Source organism: Lipomyces japonicus (genome assembly GCF_038497905.1).
Source record: "Lipomyces japonicus strain CBS 7319 unplaced genomic scaffold V1514scaffold_22, whole genome shotgun sequence".
Lineage (NCBI taxonomy): Eukaryota > Fungi > Ascomycota > Lipomycetes > Lipomycetales > Lipomycetaceae > Lipomyces > Lipomyces japonicus.
In genome coordinates this window covers 219068-238030 of record NW_027117834.1, presented here as the reverse complement: position 1 = coordinate 238030, position 18963 = coordinate 219068, and the positions used below count along the sequence as shown (strand labels likewise).

Below are 18963 nucleotides of genomic sequence, written 5' to 3'. Positions count from 1 at the left end.
TGAGAGTGCGAGTTATGATCCATAGTTATTCTCTTGAATCAGTTCCAAACTAATAGTATCGCTACCAGATGTAAGGCAACGGACTGAAGGCTTTTAAGTTGATAATAAAATTAGTTATATTAATGAAATTGGTTGACCATCCTCCTCCTCCCAATTCCTACAACGGGGAAATATACAGTTATTTATATTTACAAAAAACAATCCATGATCCAAGATCATCGGTAGATCATCAAACGTTTATCTCCTTGTCAAACTTTTATTTCCTTGTCAAACGTTGATCTCTCCTCGAACTCTACTTATCGTAAATCTTATCAACACCACGTTGATCTGCATCCTATCCCATAGGTGCCTAGTCCCCTACTCGGGAAGAGCATCCGATCAACGCCACGTTGATCCGCATGCTCCATTCGATCTCACACCTAACTATGGTGTTCTTGACTCTATGAACATCCGACATTGTGTCACCATATTCCCTTTTTGTCTCACGCCACCCAGGGTTTTCTTGACCCCGATCAAAGAGCAGCGACATGATCTGCCTGATCGTAACAAAGAGGTTATGCCTCCCGAGGTGTCCAACAGGACCGCCTTGTTGTTCACTGTCCACCACCGCGACCACCGCGTGGTACTATACCTTTAGTATGTACTAATCCCTTAGTCAGTAAGCAATTGAGTAAAGTTTCTTACAATTCTCCACTTTTGCACGTGATTTGTATATTTTACTAATTGATTATTAAGTTGGTTTCCCTCGGCATGCCCGCCGGTTTATCGATGATATGGGGTAAACACAATCAAAATCCATTGTTATACGTACTCGTTTCTCGTCTTTCCTCCTGCCAACCAAGAAGAAAAACTAGGTAAAATGGCGTCGTATCCTGCGATTGCTTCATTTATTTCTTCACGTACGTCACTAGTGAATTTGCCGCCATCACTTACCAGTCAGTTAAATAATTCCTATGTGGTACGAATTTTGCTTCGTGATTTCTTTGGATTTTTCTTGCTCTACCGTGAAAGAAAAACCTGCTAACAAGAAGACTTTTGCCACGGCGGGGTTGGTTTTTTATTTTTTTTTAGCCGGTACAAAACGTGGTTGTAGAAATTACGGTTACGGATAAGCAAGGTCGCAAAAATGTGGGCTATGCCGGGTGGTCCGGGTTTGCATCGTCAAGTCATGACATGCGTAACGAGTATTGCCAAATCGATCCTGATTTTGCTCGGACATTGAACATCACTGAGGGCTCAAACGTATGCAGGCAAACATTTTATTTTATATTTCACTTAGAGAGCTAACATCATTTTGTTGTTGTGTTTGTGTAAAAGTTAATATTGACGATTCATGTTGATTATCAAGAGACAAACGTGATCCACCTTGAACCTGTCACGACCGAGGATTGGCAAATTGTTGAATTACATGCGCATTTTTTAGAATCAAACTTGCTTTCACAAATTAGGGTCGTATCACTTGGCCAAACGTTACTGATTCATTTGTCATCATTAGATACTGCCAAACTGAAAGTTTCTCGATTAGAACCCGCATTACCACATGATTGCAAGTTTGCAAAGATTGCTGCCAACTCAGAAGTTATTGTGGCACCAAAAGTCGCAGCAGTTAATACCGGCGGCAGCACAAAAGGTGCTACTGGTAGTCTCGTGGGTAAAAAGAATATTAGCACTGTTAGTACTTCTTCCAGGCGCGGCGGTAGCAATGGCACTGTGAGCTCGGTACCTACAATAGTCTTGCTCAAAGCAATCGCACTGCCGCACATGTTTTTTGAGGACCTTGAACATGAAGGCAGTGACACGGAATTATTGAGCAAAGACAACAAAAACATGGCAATTTATGTTGACTTTGAATCCGTGGCTGATGTTTTTAAGGCGTCATCTCATGCACTAGTCAGCATTTTCTGGCCTCCGTTTTTGAAACGGTCACGATCGTTACAGGAACAGCAATCACAAGAGCAGCCACAACAAGAGTCAGATGCCAAGTCAGAGGAAAAAAAAATAATTCCTGCCACAAAAATCGTGTCTGACATGATCTTTTCCGATGCGATACCCGCAGGACATGTTGGTGTTTCCCCATTACTTGCGCAGGCATTAGGAATTGCTGGATCGATTGGAAGCATTGTTAAAATTGAGGCTGCTGGCAAACCGTTATCTCGAAAGGTGAAAACACTAACGATTCGGCCAATTGTACATGCGGAAAAGAGTAGCAGGGCAATAAAATTACGAACCGGGTTGCGAGTATCAAACACAGCCGCCAATGCATCAGGTGGTAATGCTGAACTAAGACAGAAACTTTCGGATCTTGGCATTTTGTCTGCACCGATAACAAATAAGATGCGGCTTCCTCATATTTCGGGCACGGTGCTCAGTCAAGCTGGTGGTATTATAGAACTTGATCAGGTTGATGGCTGTTGGATCTTGCCGCCGACACGGAATGCGTCCGTGATTAATATTGATATAAAATCCGATATCGTGGTTGACCCGGAATATGAGACGGTTCGCACTTTTCCTGTTCCGGAGTCGCTGAATAAAATTTTTGGAGTTGATCATCATATTCGGCACCTTGTTAAATTGGCAAGCAGAGGCAGCGGCATTTTATTGACCGGTGCGCCAGGTTCTGGCAAGCGCAGTGTTTTGGATCATGTTTCATATGGCTTAAGCACTGAATTAATTTGTAAGTGCGTTCAATTATTACGAAGCTTTTTTGTTTTTTCCGAAGTTGTTAATTTGAAATTATTAAACTATTAGACAACTTTCGTGTGCAATGTAATGATCTCATGGGCGAGCGTTTTCTTGTTATTAAAGAATTAATGCATAGATGGATTGCTGAAGCATCGTGGTATGCACCATCAGTGTTAATTTTGGAAGATTTGGATAAACTAATTCCTGAAGAAGTTGAAGTATGTATTTTGTTGGATGACAATTTAAACATATATTTAACAATTTAGCATATGGATTCCACGATTGCAAGACAACTGGCAGAATTGTTTACCCAGATGACAAACTTGGCAAGGCAAGCCAGAAACATATCCGTTATTGCGACCGCGACGTCAAAAGAGAGCGTGCATGGGTTGATCATTTCTAGTCATTTGATTGATGAAATTGTGCACTTGACCACCCCAGATAAAACCGTGCGTAATCAAATCATGCGGCAGGCCATCATTACCAAGTCTGGCGTGTCTGATCTTGATCTGACAGAGCTTGACCTGTTTGAGATCGCTGCCGAAACGGAAGGTTACCTGCCCGGTGACATGTTCACTTTGGCCGAACGCATGAAACATGAGAGTTTAGTAAGATTACTCGAACCAGGCTTGCGCGACATCAGTAACAACAACAGAAGTAACGCGATTAACCATTCGCCATCGTCGTCGTCGTTGTTGTCATTGATTCAAGATGATTTTAAAAATGCAATCAAAAATTTTGTACCTGCCAGCTTGCGCGGTGTTAACTTGCAGAAATCATCCGTATCATGGAATGATATCGGCGGGCTTAAGCATACCAAGCGCATGTTGCTGGAAACATTGGAATGGCCAACCAAATACGCCCCCATTTTTGCAAACTGTCCGTTAAGGTTGCGATCCGGAATTTTGTTATATGGATACCCTGGTTGTGGTAAAACTTTTTTGGCTTCCGCGGTGGCTCATGAATGCGGGTTAAATTTTATATCCATTAAAGGTCCCGAAATTTTAAACAAGTATATCGGTGCCAGTGAAAAATCAGTCAGGGACTTGTTTGATAGGGCACAGGCAGCCAAGCCGTGCGTGTTGTTTTTTGACGAATTCGATGCCATCGCACCTAAACGCGGGCACGATAGCACCGGCGTGACCGACCGCGTGGTCAATCAAATGCTGACCCAGATGGATGGAGCCGAAGGCCTGGATGGCGTGTACGTGTTAGCAGCCACCAGCCGGCCGGACTTGATCGATACAGCCTTGTTGCGACCGGGTCGGATCGACAAGTCTGTGCTGTGTGACATGCCGTCTTTTGACGATCGCGTGGATATCATCACCGTGGTTGCTGGTAAAATGACGTTGTGCCATGACGAGGACGAAGACGAGGAGGAGATCGTGATTGAAGATATTGCTCAGGTTACGGAAGGTTATTCGCCGGCTGACCTGCAAGCATTGTTATATAATGCGCATTTGGAAGCCATTCATGATCTTGTTGACAATGACGACGATTTGCACGGCACCCAACCTGATCATGATAAGGTAAACCGACTAGAATATTTCAAGGTTGAATTTGACAAGGTGAAATTAAAACAAGCCGATCATTATTCTTCGTCATTAGCATCATCATTATCATTAGTTGAAAATTCGTCCATGCTGGTGGCAAAACTGGAAGCAATTTTCTCTGTCGACTGGTCCAACATGAATAGAGCCGATTTTCATAATTATGATCAACTTACTAATGACACCGCAGCGAAGACGACGATGGCTGCGAGTAAAGTTGTAATTAAAAAATCTCATATTCAAAGAGCATTACAAGCCACAAAGCCAAGTATTTCAATCACGGAACGAATCCGCCTGGCAGCCGTTTATGACGAATTTATATCCGGTAGGAGTGGTGACATGCCGAGTGGCATTGCCAGTACTGATATTGGTGGCAGGGCAACGTTAATGTGAAATTCCATTTAACTTTTTTTTTTTTGTTCTTTCTTTTTCTTGTTTTTTCAAAGCAGGTGATGTTGAGTGTGAAGGGTTGGGTGTCGCATTTTTAAACTGGCGTTTTTCAAATTATTTTTTTGTCTATGTTACAAACGTTGATTTACAATCATAGTATAGTAGTTGACACGATTGATGGCGGATCATCAGGCTTGTCAAACCGGTCAGTTTTCAGATTTTCGATCCGCTTGATCACGTCCATGCCCATAATAACCCTGCCAAATATTGAATGCTTATCATCCAACCATGGAGTTTTCTCGGTCGTGATAAAAAATTGAGACCCGTTCGTGTTTGCGCCCGCGTTTGCCATGCTGACAGTGAACGGCCGGTCGTGACGGAGTTCGGGTACGAATTCGTCCTTAAATTCCTTGCCCCAAATACTTTGCCCCCCGGTACCGTCACCTTCAGGATCACCACATTGGATCATAAATTTTTTAATCACGCGATGAAAAATGGTTGAATCGTAATATCCATTTCGGCAATGCGTGACAAAATTTTCAACCGCCAATGGTGCAAATTCAGGGTATAACCGGATTTGAATGTCACCCATCGACGTATGCAATGTTACACCGTTACTGATTAATTTTGGTTTCTGTTCAGCATTGGCTTTTCGGTTAAGTTCTTCCCTGGTTGGCTTTTCGTTAAACACGTCACGATCGGATTTGATTGAGTTACTAAAAGGAAAATAATAATAAAAAAAACATTAAGTTAGTCCTATCTAAATCAAGTAGCCAAAAAAAAAAAAAAAAAAGAACAATACATACAATTCGCCAACGTAGTTTGTAAAAAGATAAAATCGTTTTCTGTTAACCGCGGTTGAAAATATTGTCGGATCCGTGGTCAGGGATTCCGAAATCAACACGTTATCGGATGCAGCCATTTCCAAGGTTAAAATGTCTTTCTTGTTTGGTGCGCCCTGATATAACGATAGGTTCAAAAATCGAATGCCTTCATCTGATGCCAGTAATCTTGCCATCTTGTTTTCCACCACGTTCACGATTTTGATTCCCAAATATGTGGCATAGATTATAAACTTGCTCGAATCATCAAAAATCACGTTTTGTAATTTAGAAATTATTTCTTCTCGTTCAAGTTCTCGTTCGTTAGCCAACCTTTTGCCAAACTCGATATCATTCAGCCGCTTAACCGCAGTACCGGATTGTTGCATCTCACTAGCCATGTGCAGGCTTTCATCATACTTGCGAATTAACTTTCCTGAATGATAATCGAAAATGCGAACTTGCCGATCCGGCAATGAAAATGCTGCAAATTGTCTTCCGTTGGGTGCAAAAGTGATCCCCGTGGGCAAGCTTTTGCTCTTGCGGTATTCATATAGGTCAGTGCTACTTTTAAATTTAAACACGTCATCTGGGGATTCGAATTCGCCATTCGGACGCCAATATTCAATCATGCCTTGACTGTCAACACTCACGGCACAGTCATACCTGGCATTATATCCAATTACTTTAACCGGTTGCTTATGCAGTTCGGGTAGTATCCGCAACGGTTCCGTATCGCCCTTGCCGTCATATATGAAAATCCTTGATGAATCCCTATCCGAGCTTTAAAAAAAAATATTGTTAATTTCAAGTAATTAAAAAAAAAACTTATGATCTAACATACACAGCAAACCGAGCATCAGATTGGTTCTTGGCTTGTAACCATGAGATTGCGTTCGGAGTATACGGCAGGTTAAAAATATTAATCATATCAAAATTGATCACGTCAAAGACCTTGACCGTGTTATCTTCGCCAATCGTGGCAAACAATGTGCCGTCCGTGCTGACCACGCCGTCCATTACCGGCCGGGAATGTGCCAGGTATTGCTTAACAAATTCGATCCCCTTGGCAGTCTTTTTCCAAAATTTAACAATGCCATCGATTGATAAAGTAATTATAAAATTCGTATCGGTTGCCACTCGCGTGATTAATAAGTTATCCCTATGCATAAATGATTTCGTGTACCGTTCAAAAGACGGCATGTTGTTCAAATAGATCTTTTCGTGTTTGAGTACTGTTTTTTTGTTAAATGACAGAGCACTGTTAGTTTAAACAAAAACTAAACAATCTCGACCTCTTTTCACGTACTTCTTTTCTTCTTTTGTTTCGGTTCATTGGTTGGAACAGGAAGTGTTGGCCCGATAGCGTCGTCTTCCTCGTCTGATGATGATTCTTCATGGCCAATTTTTACTTCTTTCTTTGGCTCTTCTTTCTGCTCATCATCATCTTCTGCTAATCTTTTTTGACCTCTTTGTTCGAGCTCATTAGCGAGAGGCATCTTTTTTTTCCTCCTTTTTTCAATAGCTGGATTCAAATTTAAAAAAAAAATAACAAAAATGATAATTGCCGGCGTTGTAAACAAAAACGTCAAAACCTTGATTGCTCTTACGTATATTGACTTTATTCCCCGTACCCTATGAGTTATTGAATATTATTAAACCGCAGTTGCCACTTCTCTTCCAACAGATGTAGGCAAACGGAAGGACCATGTCATCATCCACAGAATCGAAAAAGCCGGCAATCTCATTTTCGTTTGGCAAGTCCAACAACGGCACTGCGGGTGTCACCGCCACTAATACTGCGAGCACCATAACCGGCAACGGCAAGCCGAGCAAATATGCAAACAGTTCGGTGCGCAGTAAGATTGGCCTGGCAGGCAAGACCGGCACGGCGATCACGACGAGCCTAACATCTGCAAAGTTTCAGGTCACAAACAAGCGACAACGACGAGGGTCATTGTCACGTACGGAAGCAATCACCGGGTTTGATAATTCAGGTGCAGTAAGCGATCATAATCCGGATCAGCAAGCGGAAACATTGCCGTTAGTGATCCCAGCAGTGCAAAACCGGAATTGGATTGAAGAAGTTCAAAAAAAACGAAGCCGACAGATTTATAAACCGGTCGGACAAGTTATTGATGATGAACGGAACAGGCAGGCGGACGAGCAAGAGCGGAAAAGCGTGCAAGATCGAACATATGGGTTGACTACGTTTGCGAACAAGCAAGTTGATCAGGTAAATGAGGAACCAACAATAACGACCACAATCGTTACTTCTACAATAAATAGTGCGTCAAGCCAAACAAGCGGATCAAAAATCAAGACAACAACCGCAGATGAACAAGAGATTTCAAAACTAATTTCAGAGTTCCAAGATAATCAAGACTTGCACTTAAATTCAACGCTGGTATTGCCATTAGCACAATCATCGTCAAGACAAATCACTGAAGACGAAGCATATTCGGAAGATGTAAAGACTAGACCAGAGGAGCCATCATTAGAAGATTACGAAGCCGTACCGGTTGAAGAATTTGGATATGCATTATTACGTGGCATGGGTTGGAAAGAAGGTGAAGGAATCGGTCGAAATCGTAATAAATTAAAACCAAAAAAATAAATATTGAACATTATTGGTTAAAACATTATTGATTCTAATTTAAAACAACAAAAAAAAAATCGATAAATTCTAAAAGTACAAGATCCTAACCTTCTAGTTTTTTGTTTTTTTTTTTTTTTTTTAATTTTCACTTAGGAACGTTCGGTAAACGTAATTATTAGTTTCATCCACAAATGGATATCCCAAATCTTTTAAAAAATTTTCTAATTCTGGAAGTTCATTTGGTGTGATTGAAATGGCTGCCAAAATTTGACCCAAATCTACAATCAGTTAGAATTAAAAAAAATTCCAAAAACTCAAAAAAAAAAAAAAGTTTCTCTTTTGGACTTACCTGATCCATGATTTCGGTAATGAAATAACGTAATGTTCCAGCCAATTTTTAAGCCATCCAAAAATTTTTTTAAAGCGCCAGGTCGTTCAGGGAATTCAAACCTATAAATATGTTCATTTTCGACTTTTGCCCTGCCACCAACTAAATATCTTGCATGAGCCTTGGCAAGTTCATTATCACTAATATCAACACCTTTCATGCCCTGATTTTGCAAATTTTCTAAAATAGCTGGCAATTCAACGTTTCGATTATCAACCGTGAACGACAAGTAAATGTAGGCATTAGGTCCTCCGGAAAACCGATAAGAGAATTCAGTGATGGCCCTAGGGAAAATCACGTCATGCAATTGGCGGAATGAACCTGGCAGTTCCGGAATCGTAATTGTCATGAAAACTTCCTTGCCTTCACCTAGCAACGCGCGTTCGGCCACGAATCGTAAGCGGCCAAAGTTCATGTTTGCACCCGACAAGATGGCACAGTAACCACCACCAGTATTCTTACTAGCTTCCGGATGGAGGGAAACATATTTTTTCAATCCTGCCACGGCAAGCGCACCTGAAGGCTCAACCACGGCCCTGGTATCTTCAAACACGTCCTTAATGGCGGCACAAATCTCATCTGTGCCGACACGGACAATGTCATCCACGTATTGTTGACATAACCTAAAAGTTTCCTCGCCCACAACCTTGACCGCAGTGCCATCAGCAAACAGTCCGACTTCTTTTAACGTGACCCTAGAATTTTGTTTCGCTGATTGGTACAGCGCGTCAGCGTCATATGTCTCGACGGCGATAATTTTAACATGCGGGGCAACCCGCTTTAAATACACGGCGATGCCAGAAATCAGCCCGCCACCACCAACACAGGCAAACACGGCTTCCAATTGTTGCACGTCAATCTGCCTCAAGATTTCCATGCCGATTGTGCCCTGGCCAGCAATCACGTACGGGTCATCGAACGGCGGCACGTTTGTCAAGCCATGCTGAGCAGCCAAACGTGCGCACTCGGCCTTGGCCTCATCAAAATCTTGACCGTACAGCACGACTTTGGAACCCATGCGTGACACGTTCGCATGCTTAATCTCCGGCGTGGCCAGCGGCATCACGATCGTGGCCGGAATGCCCAAGTGCTTAGCTGAATACGCGACTCCCTGAGCATGATTACCAGCCGAGCAAGCAATCACGCCCTTCCATCGATCCTCGGCCGGCAATTGTGCGATTCGGTTATAGGCGCCCCTGATTTTGAAACTGAAAACCGGTTGCAGGTCTTCGCGTTTGAGTAGCACGGTAACGCCCGTGCTTGTGCTTAGCTTGTTGGCAACCGTGATGGGCGTCTCCTTAACAACGTCGTATACTCTGGCAGTCAAGATCAACCGCAGGTAATCCGGCGTGCCGTCTTGAAGCAGGAACGAGTCAGGCACGCTGTCGTATGATAATGGCGACGAGCCAGACGACGAAACAGCAGTGGATGAATATGCGGTCAATCCCTCAACTTTTGGCCGTGACTCCTTTAATGAATTCCGTCGTTTGTCGTCTGTCGTGGCAGTCGTGGCGGCTGTGGTGGTTTGTGGGGTAGTCGCAGCCATGACTCGTCGTATCAAAAATCAGAAATTTTCAAAATCCTGAAAATTTGGATAGAAAAAGATTCGATCAAGCAATGCAAACAAAAAATCTAATCCGAAACGACTGTATTAAATGTCCAGTTGCAATACGAAGACTTGGTATTACGGTGACACCAAAAAAAATTTCCTAGGCGTCGATAAAGAGCACCTATGGGCTTTTTTTTTCAATTATACGTTTCCTGATTACTGGTTTGGTTGAATATATTTGATTAACACGCTTTGCTTCTTTTGGTAGCAAGTTCACCTGCCATCTCCACATTATTGGCAACGTCTAGTCGCCCTTCTTTCTTTAAATTCAAAACAACCTCGTAAAGAGAACCCAGGGAGGCTATAACTATAAATTGCGATTTTATTTTTGTCGAGAACATATGAGGTGATCAGGTTTTTCTAAACAGAAAAAAAACGACACACAAGCGAGGGCTGAGAAAAAAGCTCGATCTGCCAAACAACCATAAGAAGAAGAAAAAAAAAAAAAAAGAAACAGTTATTTTTACATAAATGAGTAATTTTGATGAAGGCGAGTATTTACGTCTTCAAGTATACGTGTTACAATTGGTTGTGCAAAATGATTCAATCACTGGATTGATAAAACGACGACGGGAACAGGCACGAAAGCGACGACGAGAATCCATGACTGTCACCAAACTTTCATCTTTAACGCGGTTGAGTGGCAGCAATGGACTGAACAACGGAATTAGCTCAGATAATTATGAGAATCATGTTGATGAGAATGACGACGATGATGACGGTTATGAGAACAATGACGATTTAATCAAGACCGGTGGTGGTGTTATTGTTGAAGGCAATGTTTTGAAGAAATTCATTCATCTTACGGTACCGGGTACTACAATTCAGGATTTGCAATACGAGATTGCCGAACGATATTTCAAACTTTACAAAACGTTGGTACAAATCTTCTTTTTTATTTCCTTCCCCCCTTCGCAATTCCCCTTAATTTTCTCGAAAAAAAAAATTTAATCAAAATTCAATTTATAGGCATGTTGAAGTAGCTTCATTAAAAGATCAATTCGATTGTGACCTTGATCCGGAATACGTATCATCAGCAGTCTTTAAAAATGATTCCATAGTTTATGTATTAAGTTCAGAATATGTAAACGCATTAAATCAGGCATCGAGTGCTATTGAGCATCAGGCAACCGGACACGTTGACACGAGTCGTCATGAATTTTCACCATCCTTATCAGTTTCAGGTCCAAAATTATCGTCCTCACCACGATCATCAGTTTCTAGAACGAATAAGCTGTCCAAAGATGACCTTCTCAACCGGCAGTCGTCGCAATCATATCTCACGCCGTCACCAAGTCAAGCCCGAAACTGGACCGGCAAGCGATGGCGGCATGATTTATTTAATAATGACAGTAATCTTGATGGCCAGCATGAGCATGAACCAAAATTGAATGTTCAATTAAATCCCAGGTTATCGTTACCACCAGTGATTAGTTCCGAACCTGAATTTATTAACGTTGATCCGGAAAAGCAACCTTCATCACCGGCTTTGTCATCACCGGCATGGCCATTATTTGATATTCCGATTCAACAGAAGGAAACTGTTGCGACCAATCCTGCCAGTGTGGAAAATAACGCGGACGAGGTCATACCAACTCAGGCCGATCCAGTGCATGACGAGGATGGACTTGCTTCCGAGCAAATTATTACTGTCGGCACAGGAAATCAAGTTTTTAATGGGGGTCCAGGGCAACCGGCAGTTACCAAAACCGCGGAATCATTAACGACTAGCTCATCGGAACCAAGGATGCATACCAGGTCATCATACAAAAGTAAATCGTCATTTTTTGATTACGAAATTCGCGAATCGCAAGTTCGTGATGGCAAGTTATTATCAATTGACGACATTTTAAACGCCAATAATGATGATCACGATAATGTGAATCGTGATTACCAAGACGAGCATGGAAAGTATGACGACAGGCAAGACGTGCGGCCAATAATGCCACCAGTTGCGGTGGCACCATCATTATTGACCACAACTGCAACTTCAGCATCAAATGAATCCCGAAATTCCGCCGCGTTGGAAAGTACTAATCCTGTTTTAACACCTGACACGTTGGCATCTAAATCATTGTCAGTACCGGCGCTAGAGTTTCTTACTGCTGCACCGCCAGCGTTGATCAGCAAACCCAAGGTGCCAACATCTGGCAACAAAAAACGCAAATCGAATGCTACGAATAATGCAGTCAACAGGCGAACAAATAAGTCCCGGCTGGTAGCACCAACAGCAGCAGCAGGAGCAGTTTCAAACCCTGTCGTCGCTCGAAAAGCCAACACCAAGAAGCCTGCTGTTTCAGCCACCACTACTAACACCACCACCTCCGCCAGGACTGTCACCAACAAAAATAACAATAACAATAACGATAACATAAATAAAAACAAAAACAAAACTAACAAGGTCAATAATAATAACAGACCTACAAAGCTGTCGAATGCTTTAAGCAAGCCAGTTTCGGCATCACAATCGATCAAGCCAACCGCTGCCGTGAGCAAACCCAAACGAGCATTGGAAACTAACCATGGTGATCAATCATCAATTCCATTGGTGACTGCAACGCCTGTAACACCTGCTGCACCGTCATTTGCTGACCTGGTACTACGTGCAATGTTGCGTGATGCATAGGTATTTTTTTTTTTTTTTGCAAAGGAAAGGATGAAAGACATATGTTATGGTTGACTTCATTTTTTTAAAAAAAATTAGAGCATATTGATAGATGAATATGTGTTTTTGTTTTTTACATGTACTATTATTTTACCACTTTAAATATATTGCCAAATGTATATTATTTCCATTTTGTTGAACCTGTTGTACATGTATGAAATCAACATTGGTTGTCACAGACAGTATTCGCAGCCTGTTACGTCAATTCGGTCAGCTTATAATTGAATAACCGCCAGATATACAGGGAAGCTGTGCAAACGCCAAGTACCTGTTCACAATGGTCCTGCTATATAAGCCGAAGATTTAGTATAAATTGGATCGACGTTTTTAATCTTTCCATTTCTATGTACGTATGTATTACACGGACGTATCAAACCCGGAGCAAATAAAATCAGAACCTTCTGTGAAGATTGGTATTAATATTCCTAATACAGAGACTTCCGTTTGAAAAGAGAATTTATACTATCCATAACTATAGTTTATAAATATTTAATGTGGTTATAATATAATACTCCAAACGTTTCGTGTTAATTAATGCAAATAAAACTCGGTACCTGCATACCGTGTATTAATTTTTTTTTTTGCTTACCTGTTCAGGTACTTTGTCGGTATACATATAAGCCAACCGTTTTTTGCTGAAACATGGCATGTACCAACAAATTACGCACCCTGTTTTAAGTTTTCCAAATGCTCGTCGTCCTCGCTTACGAGGCCAAAAATTTAACGCCATTTCGGTATTATGTCAAAATTATAACGTACAAGTAAGTTAAGAGCTTTATATTATTATAAAACAAGTAGTCATTAAATCGATTGTAACTATCGTTTACATTACGTAAAGTATTCCGGTTGTCCTTTTTTACTGGCGTACCGATCTGTACCGTGTGCATTTTAATTAAAGGTCTGAAACCCAAAAAAAAAAAAACCGAATTAGTATTTTTGTACTGTATATATTAGTTACATGGCTATTATTCATGTTATATATTCCCGGTTATGTATCAGTCTTGCGGAACGGCGAATTTGCGTTTCCGGCGACACTTTTTTTATACTTTTTAAATAGCAAAAATGTCATGACATGACCATGTGAGGCATCATGCGATGCACGAATACGTCATTGTGGTTTAAATAGCCATTTACCTGATCAATTTTCACCCAACCGTATATAGTTACCATGTGTAACGGCAAAAAAAAAAAGCCATTAATTATGAGGTTATATATTTTATTTTATTTTTGTTTTTTTTTTTTTTCGAATTACCGTACCTTACTTACCCCTCGTTAGAAATATGATGGGTACGCATGCTATATAATATAATAATACCCTATCCGGTTCATGCAATGCCGGCCGATTTTTTTTCCGTACTGCATAGTCATGCCTTACATCCATCCACCTAGAATGTACTGAAAATACCAGTAAATCGTATTTTGTACTTTGTTATCGGTGGGTACGGCAACGTAGGTCTTTTTTTTCGGTCTGAGTTGCGTAGTTTTTTTCGTACCTGAAAACCGAAAGCAGCTCACGATGATTACATGATGTCATCGCAAGTTAACTAGTTAACTAACTATCCCTAAGAATAATTCATTCATTCATACTTACATATATCGTTAAATTATATGTCAGAACTATAGCGAATAGAGCCATATAAACCCTTGTTCCTTGGGCCATCATGACGCCGAAAAAAGCTCAAATTGGTTGATCAACGTGTAAATCTTTATTCATATATACAAGCCGATGCATAACCATGCAGATGATTATACAAGTATGGTTATAATTTATATTATTGATTTATGAGAAAAATTATTTCCTTTATTTTTAACAATGTTCAAATTGCGCCTTCCACCTTTCGTCCCATATACTAAAAAAACCCAAAAAATAATTCAAATACATTATACAAAAAATCCCCTTAAAAAACGATAACTAGTATGCACTATATTCTAATATCGCATTAAAAAAAACCACGGCAATTAAAAAAATAAATAAAATACACCCCAATGAAAAAAAAAAATTAAAAATGAAATGCCGTGAGGTTTTTTTTTTTTTTCAAATGATAACCAAGTATGAGAGACGAAAACAAAAAAAGATAACAGAAAAAAATAATTATCGTTTCGTCGATGAAGATTCCTTATGCATGTTTGGTAACCTGCGCCTGCGAGCATTAATAAACCAATTGCTAATTTGATTCATGGTAAGACCTGTTTGTCGCATCAGCATGGCTTTTTCATCTTCGGTTGGATAAGGATGATGTACATGACCGTTAAGCCATGTGCGAAGAATGTCGGTAACATGCTTTGGCAGGTTTCCCCTGCGTTTTTTGCTAATATTGCTTGCTCGTACATGATGAGAATCGTCTACAGATCCATCGGAGACTTTGCGGACGTGCAAGGAAGAATCTGACGTGCCACTGACAGCAGTAGACGGTTGTCGTGGTAGTGGTTGTTGTGAGCCATATGAGGAAGCAGGCACGTAGGCATCGGGTGGATATGGAACTGGAGCGTAGTATGAAGATGGAGGAGAGTAAGGAGCTGATTTGAATCGGTATGATTCGAGATGTTGTCGATGATAGTCATCGGCACTAAACTGAACGTGGTCCTGAGGAACGTACAATATCGATCGAGGTTGCGCAGCACCATCAGCTGATGAGTGCGAAGCCGGCAAAGCATGATGCGTTATTGGTGACACGGAACCGGCCGAGCCGGATGATGAAACTGATGACACTGAATGTGACTTTGCCAGTGAGTAAGGAAGTGCGTGGTCATGCGGGATATAGTGCGGCGACAAGTGGTGCAGTGATAAGTGAGGAGGCGGAGGATATGACAGGCCGCTGCCGTGATGCTGCTTTAATGAGGAATCGTGATCGAACGAAGAAGCAAAAGACGACCGGGCTGAACCTGGCACCGAAGGCGATGATGATATTGAGAGTGAGGACCGAGGAGTAAGAAGAAACTCGGGCAGAACTTCTTGCAAAGATGGCAACTGAGTTGCATGCCTGGCCACAGAAACGGTCATAATGGTTGAGGGTTGGTACTGTGGGAGAGAACCAAACAGCAGATGGGGAACAATCAGTATGCAGAATGAAAAGAAAAAAGGAAAAAAAAGAATTAAGCGGACTTGCCAAGGGCAGGAATGTGTGGTGATATATATAATAAATGCTGTTATAAATCTTACTATGCGGAGTTGTGGTGGATGATTGACGCGAAACCAGCGGCGTTTTTCCAGGTATGATACTTTAGATGACAACCATACCCAACCTGGGTATCCAAGTACTAAGAAGAATCATCATTTTATTATAGTTTTCGGTACCGAGTATAAGGTACCGCCGCACTGCGATTTGTGGTTTTTTTTTTATATAAGCGGAAGACTCCGCCAGAGTCTACCAGTTGCGGTTGACATGCGCAGATTATTACTCAGTGATATGTACGTTCGGCTGGTTCCGCAGCGTTGAAAAGTAAGTACCTTACAGTTTGCATATGTACTCGTGGAACATATATGATGAACCAACAATATATACAACATGCCTACCAATTCAATACAACATGTTCGCCACAAGTGCGAGAGCTGATAAAGATTGTATTTATTTTTGATATCGTAGGTGAAATGGGTACCGCACAAGTCAACTCGAATCGCTGCCTGCTCACGACGGATGGGCCATTAAGGAACCCCTTGCCGCGCAAATCACCAGATAAAAGTCGCAACAATCTCCGTTTCAAGCCACGGCCGGGTTTGCGCATGGCCACATAGTGTATCGCCGTTTTTTGTTTTTTTGGTTGCCACTAACTTCCCTTGGGTACGCATATGGTATTGTTAAACAATACCCACCCACAATCCAGAAAAATATATTACAGTACTGGTTATTAAATTATAGTTTGAAGTCCCTGCAGGGATTTTGCATTGCCCACATATATATATATATATACATGTTACATGCCCATAACTGCCAAGTTTTGCGCGGCGCGTACTAATCCAAACCCGGCATGGCGCCACTCGCGACTTTTTGCCATGGGTGGGGGTTCCTGAAAATGAAGCGGAACTTGTTTTTCAAAAATTTTATGGCAAGCGAGAGCGCGGGGATGTATGACATAAACAGCATAAACTGTCGATCTTAATTTGGTAATTAGTTAGAAAAGTTAATGTAGTGTATGCAACATTTTAAACTACCTCCTTTTTCACATCTATATGTAGCGTACAAATTGGTACGTATGCATGCTGCACATTTTACCTCCTGTCACACATGTGAGCAATGCAACATAACGTCTCGCCGAGATCTGCAGTCGATGGCAATTGATTTGACGTTCCTGTTTCAATTACGACTGGCTTAGAATATGTCGGCTATTTCTTTCCACTAATTTCGATTCTTTGCACGAAAGAAGTTTTTTTTTCCAATCTTTTTTTAAAGTGTTCCTTACTCATTCACAGCCCAATGCATCCCGCGTTATATAAACTACATGCAATCTGTCTTAGATGTACAGTATAATATAATAGATATCACACCTATATACAAGGTACAAGGCCATTTAGCGAATGAATTACAGTTTTTTTTGTTTTTTTTTTAGTTTGCTTTTCATTTTTTTGCTATCGCTTAAATACTGCAATCGGAACTGGCCACCAAAATTACCACCCAGTACGTATCCCAAACCAGAAAAGAAAAAATTCCCCAATATGTAATAATATTACACCTATAATAAGAAATAAAGTTGATGGCGTTGCGACGTGGGTTAAAAATGAAGTTTAAAAACCGTTCGCATGTAGTACCTCTTTTCCGGTACCAGTTGCAGTCAGTACCTATGTACATACCATGACATTTCTCAAAAGGTACAATTGCTGCAACTGCAGGGGTTATTCTTGATTGCCATCCCATATCAATTCACATTGGCACATACATTTTGTAGACTGTATTATTTTTTTGTATGACCGTATAGGAAATTGAATTTTTAAAAGCAGGAAAAGAAAATCAAGAGCAAAAAAAAATAACCGATAAAAAATGAAAAAAAAAAATTTACTGCGGAATCTGCCGGCGTACCGTCTGTCAGTTGATCCAAAAACAATCCTGTCCTTGCCGTTTGCTGTTATATATCCATCATTTATAGGTACGTAACCAAGTATACCCGAACGGAGCCACCCGAACGGTTGAGTACAACAGTCATTCAAGGTAAACCATATTTTAGAAGTTTGCATAAAAAAAAAGTACCTCCCATTGTAATGCACTAATTAAGTAAAACTAAAACGTTAGATTATTAAAGCAAACATTTACGGTATAAATAAATATACATATATATATTACATTTTGCAAGGTTGTGAGAAGCTAATTGATAGTCGGCAAGTCATGTGGAAAGTACTTGCGGGGACTGCCGTCGGCACGGCAAAATTGTACCGCGTGGCCGTGGGGTTATATTAGTTACATTTATCCGTTTATGGTTAAAACGTCATAATTATAGACTTGCGAAGTGCCCCTGCAGATCCAAAGGGCTGCTTTTCGGAGAAACATTATCACGTTTGTGCGGTACAGCCATTCATTATACCAACTGCGAAGAAAGTATGGTGGTGTAATTTACAGGCGCAGCAAGGACCGGATAGCACAGATATGTAAATCGCCATGTTTATTAAACATGAACGCGTTATAGGTTTGCAAAAAATGTTGCTGGGCTCGCTGGTCACACTCTTGTCACACTCTTGTCACAGGTTTTCATGACCTGCTGGTTCGCAATTTAAATTCAATTGGGTTAAATGAATTGTTTTCTCTGTCTCACCTGTCAAGCTTTAGAAAAAAAAAAACAATCGCAATTAGACCAAACCAGTTCCTTAAAAAGAACTTTAAATTATAAGTAGTATATAGTTTATATATACAATCGTATAGTTATTTGGTACCACTTTGGCTTGCCATTTAAACTTTTAACTGCTGACTTCGTCCTTCCTTTTTCCTTTTTTTTTTTTTTTGGGTTCGAACGCCTTGCCTTCACTTAATTCCAATCCCAGGGTTTTGCTTGTTCAGTTGGCCTTTTGGCCCTGCATTCTTGTTTTCATATATAGTAACCGTTGTGCATAAACGATATGTCTATAACCGTATGTTCATATTACTGAATTTTTTTTTTTTTTCCTCTTTTTCTTTTTGCAAAATTTTTATTCTTTCGCAAACTGATCCCAAAATTTATTTGAGGTATAATGCATATCGGCTAGATGGAATAGTTATCAAAACGCTGTTTATGCTCTATTTACGCAACTTACCGCGACGCCCACCTTTTTGTCATTTCTTTATTTATGAGGTAGTTC

At 40.8% G+C, this 18963-nt stretch overlaps 6 protein-coding genes across 6 annotated transcripts; 3 read left to right on the top strand and 3 right to left on the bottom strand.

Moving 5' to 3' along the window:
* Positions 1-859: 859 nt before the first annotated feature.
* On the top strand, positions 860-4625 carry V1514DRAFT_281266 (P-loop containing nucleoside triphosphate hydrolase protein; the record flags this gene model as incomplete). Its single annotated transcript, XM_066925067.1, has 5 exons — positions 860-958; positions 1072-1242; positions 1318-2674; positions 2749-2900; positions 2949-4625. 5 exons carry the CDS (start codon positions 860-862, stop codon positions 4623-4625), a joined length of 3456 nt encoding a protein of 1151 aa, XP_066783112.1.
* Positions 4626-4699: 74 nt separating this feature from the next.
* On the bottom strand, positions 4700-7014 carry V1514DRAFT_86131 (uncharacterized protein). The gene is made up of 4 exons (XM_066930161.1): positions 6753-7014; positions 6288-6678; positions 5429-6226; positions 4700-5338 (listed from the first exon to the last, which is right to left on the bottom strand). Exons 1-4 carry the CDS (start codon positions 6940-6942, stop codon positions 4774-4776), a joined length of 1944 nt encoding a protein of 647 aa, XP_066783111.1. The 5' UTR covers positions 6943-7014; the 3' UTR covers positions 4700-4773.
* A 121-nt stretch (positions 7015-7135) lies between these two features.
* Positions 7136-8149, top strand: V1514DRAFT_331978 (DExH-box splicing factor binding site-domain-containing protein). Its single transcript, XM_066927777.1, has one exon. The coding sequence runs from the start codon at positions 7152-7154 to the stop codon at positions 8058-8060; it is 909 nt and encodes a 302-aa protein (XP_066783110.1). The 5' UTR covers positions 7136-7151; the 3' UTR covers positions 8061-8149.
* Positions 8150-8158: 9 nt separating this feature from the next.
* V1514DRAFT_294648 (tryptophan synthase beta subunit-like PLP-dependent enzyme) lies at positions 8159-10200 on the bottom strand. The gene is made up of 2 exons (XM_066925399.1): positions 8392-10200; positions 8159-8320 (listed from the first exon to the last, which is right to left on the bottom strand). The coding sequence occupies exons 1-2, from the start codon at positions 9974-9976 to the stop codon at positions 8181-8183; spliced, it is 1725 nt and encodes a 574-aa protein (XP_066783109.1). The 5' UTR covers positions 9977-10200; the 3' UTR covers positions 8159-8180.
* Positions 10201-10208: 8 nt separating this feature from the next.
* On the top strand, positions 10209-12820 carry V1514DRAFT_331975 (uncharacterized protein). The gene is made up of 2 exons (XM_066927776.1): positions 10209-10914; positions 11009-12820. The coding sequence occupies exons 1-2, from the start codon at positions 10511-10513 to the stop codon at positions 12663-12665; spliced, it is 2061 nt and encodes a 686-aa protein (XP_066783108.1). The 5' UTR covers positions 10209-10510; the 3' UTR covers positions 12666-12820.
* A 1638-nt stretch (positions 12821-14458) lies between these two features.
* On the bottom strand, positions 14459-16021 carry V1514DRAFT_331967 (homeobox KN domain-containing protein). Its single transcript, XM_066927775.1, has one exon. The coding sequence runs from the start codon at positions 15703-15705 to the stop codon at positions 14797-14799; it is 909 nt and encodes a 302-aa protein (XP_066783107.1). The 5' UTR covers positions 15706-16021; the 3' UTR covers positions 14459-14796.
* Positions 16022-18963: the final 2942 nt, after the last annotated feature.

What these genes read in the sequence shown, in the direction of transcription:
- V1514DRAFT_86131 (XM_066930161.1), bottom strand. Translation starts at nt 6,942, where the DNA reads ATGCCTCTCGCTAATGAGCTCGAACAAAGAGGTCAAAAAAGATTAGCA. An exon ending in GAAACAAAAGAAGAAAAGAA is followed by an intron (nt 6,679 to 6,752) that starts GTACGTGAAAAG and finishes ACAAAAAAACAG; the next exon opens with TACTCAAACACGAAAAGATC. An exon ending in TCTGATGCTCGGTTTGCTGT is followed by an intron (nt 6,227 to 6,287) that starts GTATGTTAGATC and finishes TTTTTTTTAAAG; the next exon opens with CTCGGATAGGGATTCATCAA.
- V1514DRAFT_294648 (XM_066925399.1), bottom strand. Translation starts at nt 9,976, where the DNA reads ATGGCTGCGACTACCCCACAAACCACCACAGCCGCCACGACTGCCACG. An exon ending in TTACCGAAATCATGGATCAG is followed by an intron (nt 8,321 to 8,391) that starts GTAAGTCCAAAA and finishes AACTGATTGTAG; the next exon opens with ATTTGGGTCAAATTTTGGCA.
- V1514DRAFT_331978 (XM_066927777.1), top strand. Translation starts at nt 7,152, where the DNA reads ATGTCATCATCCACAGAATCGAAAAAGCCGGCAATCTCATTTTCGTTT.
- V1514DRAFT_331975 (XM_066927776.1), top strand. Translation starts at nt 10,511, where the DNA reads ATGAGTAATTTTGATGAAGGCGAGTATTTACGTCTTCAAGTATACGTG. An exon ending in TATTTCAAACTTTACAAAAC is followed by an intron (nt 10,915 to 11,008) that starts GTTGGTACAAAT and finishes TTCAATTTATAG; the next exon opens with GCATGTTGAAGTAGCTTCAT.
- V1514DRAFT_331967 (XM_066927775.1), bottom strand. Translation starts at nt 15,705, where the DNA reads ATGACCGTTTCTGTGGCCAGGCATGCAACTCAGTTGCCATCTTTGCAA.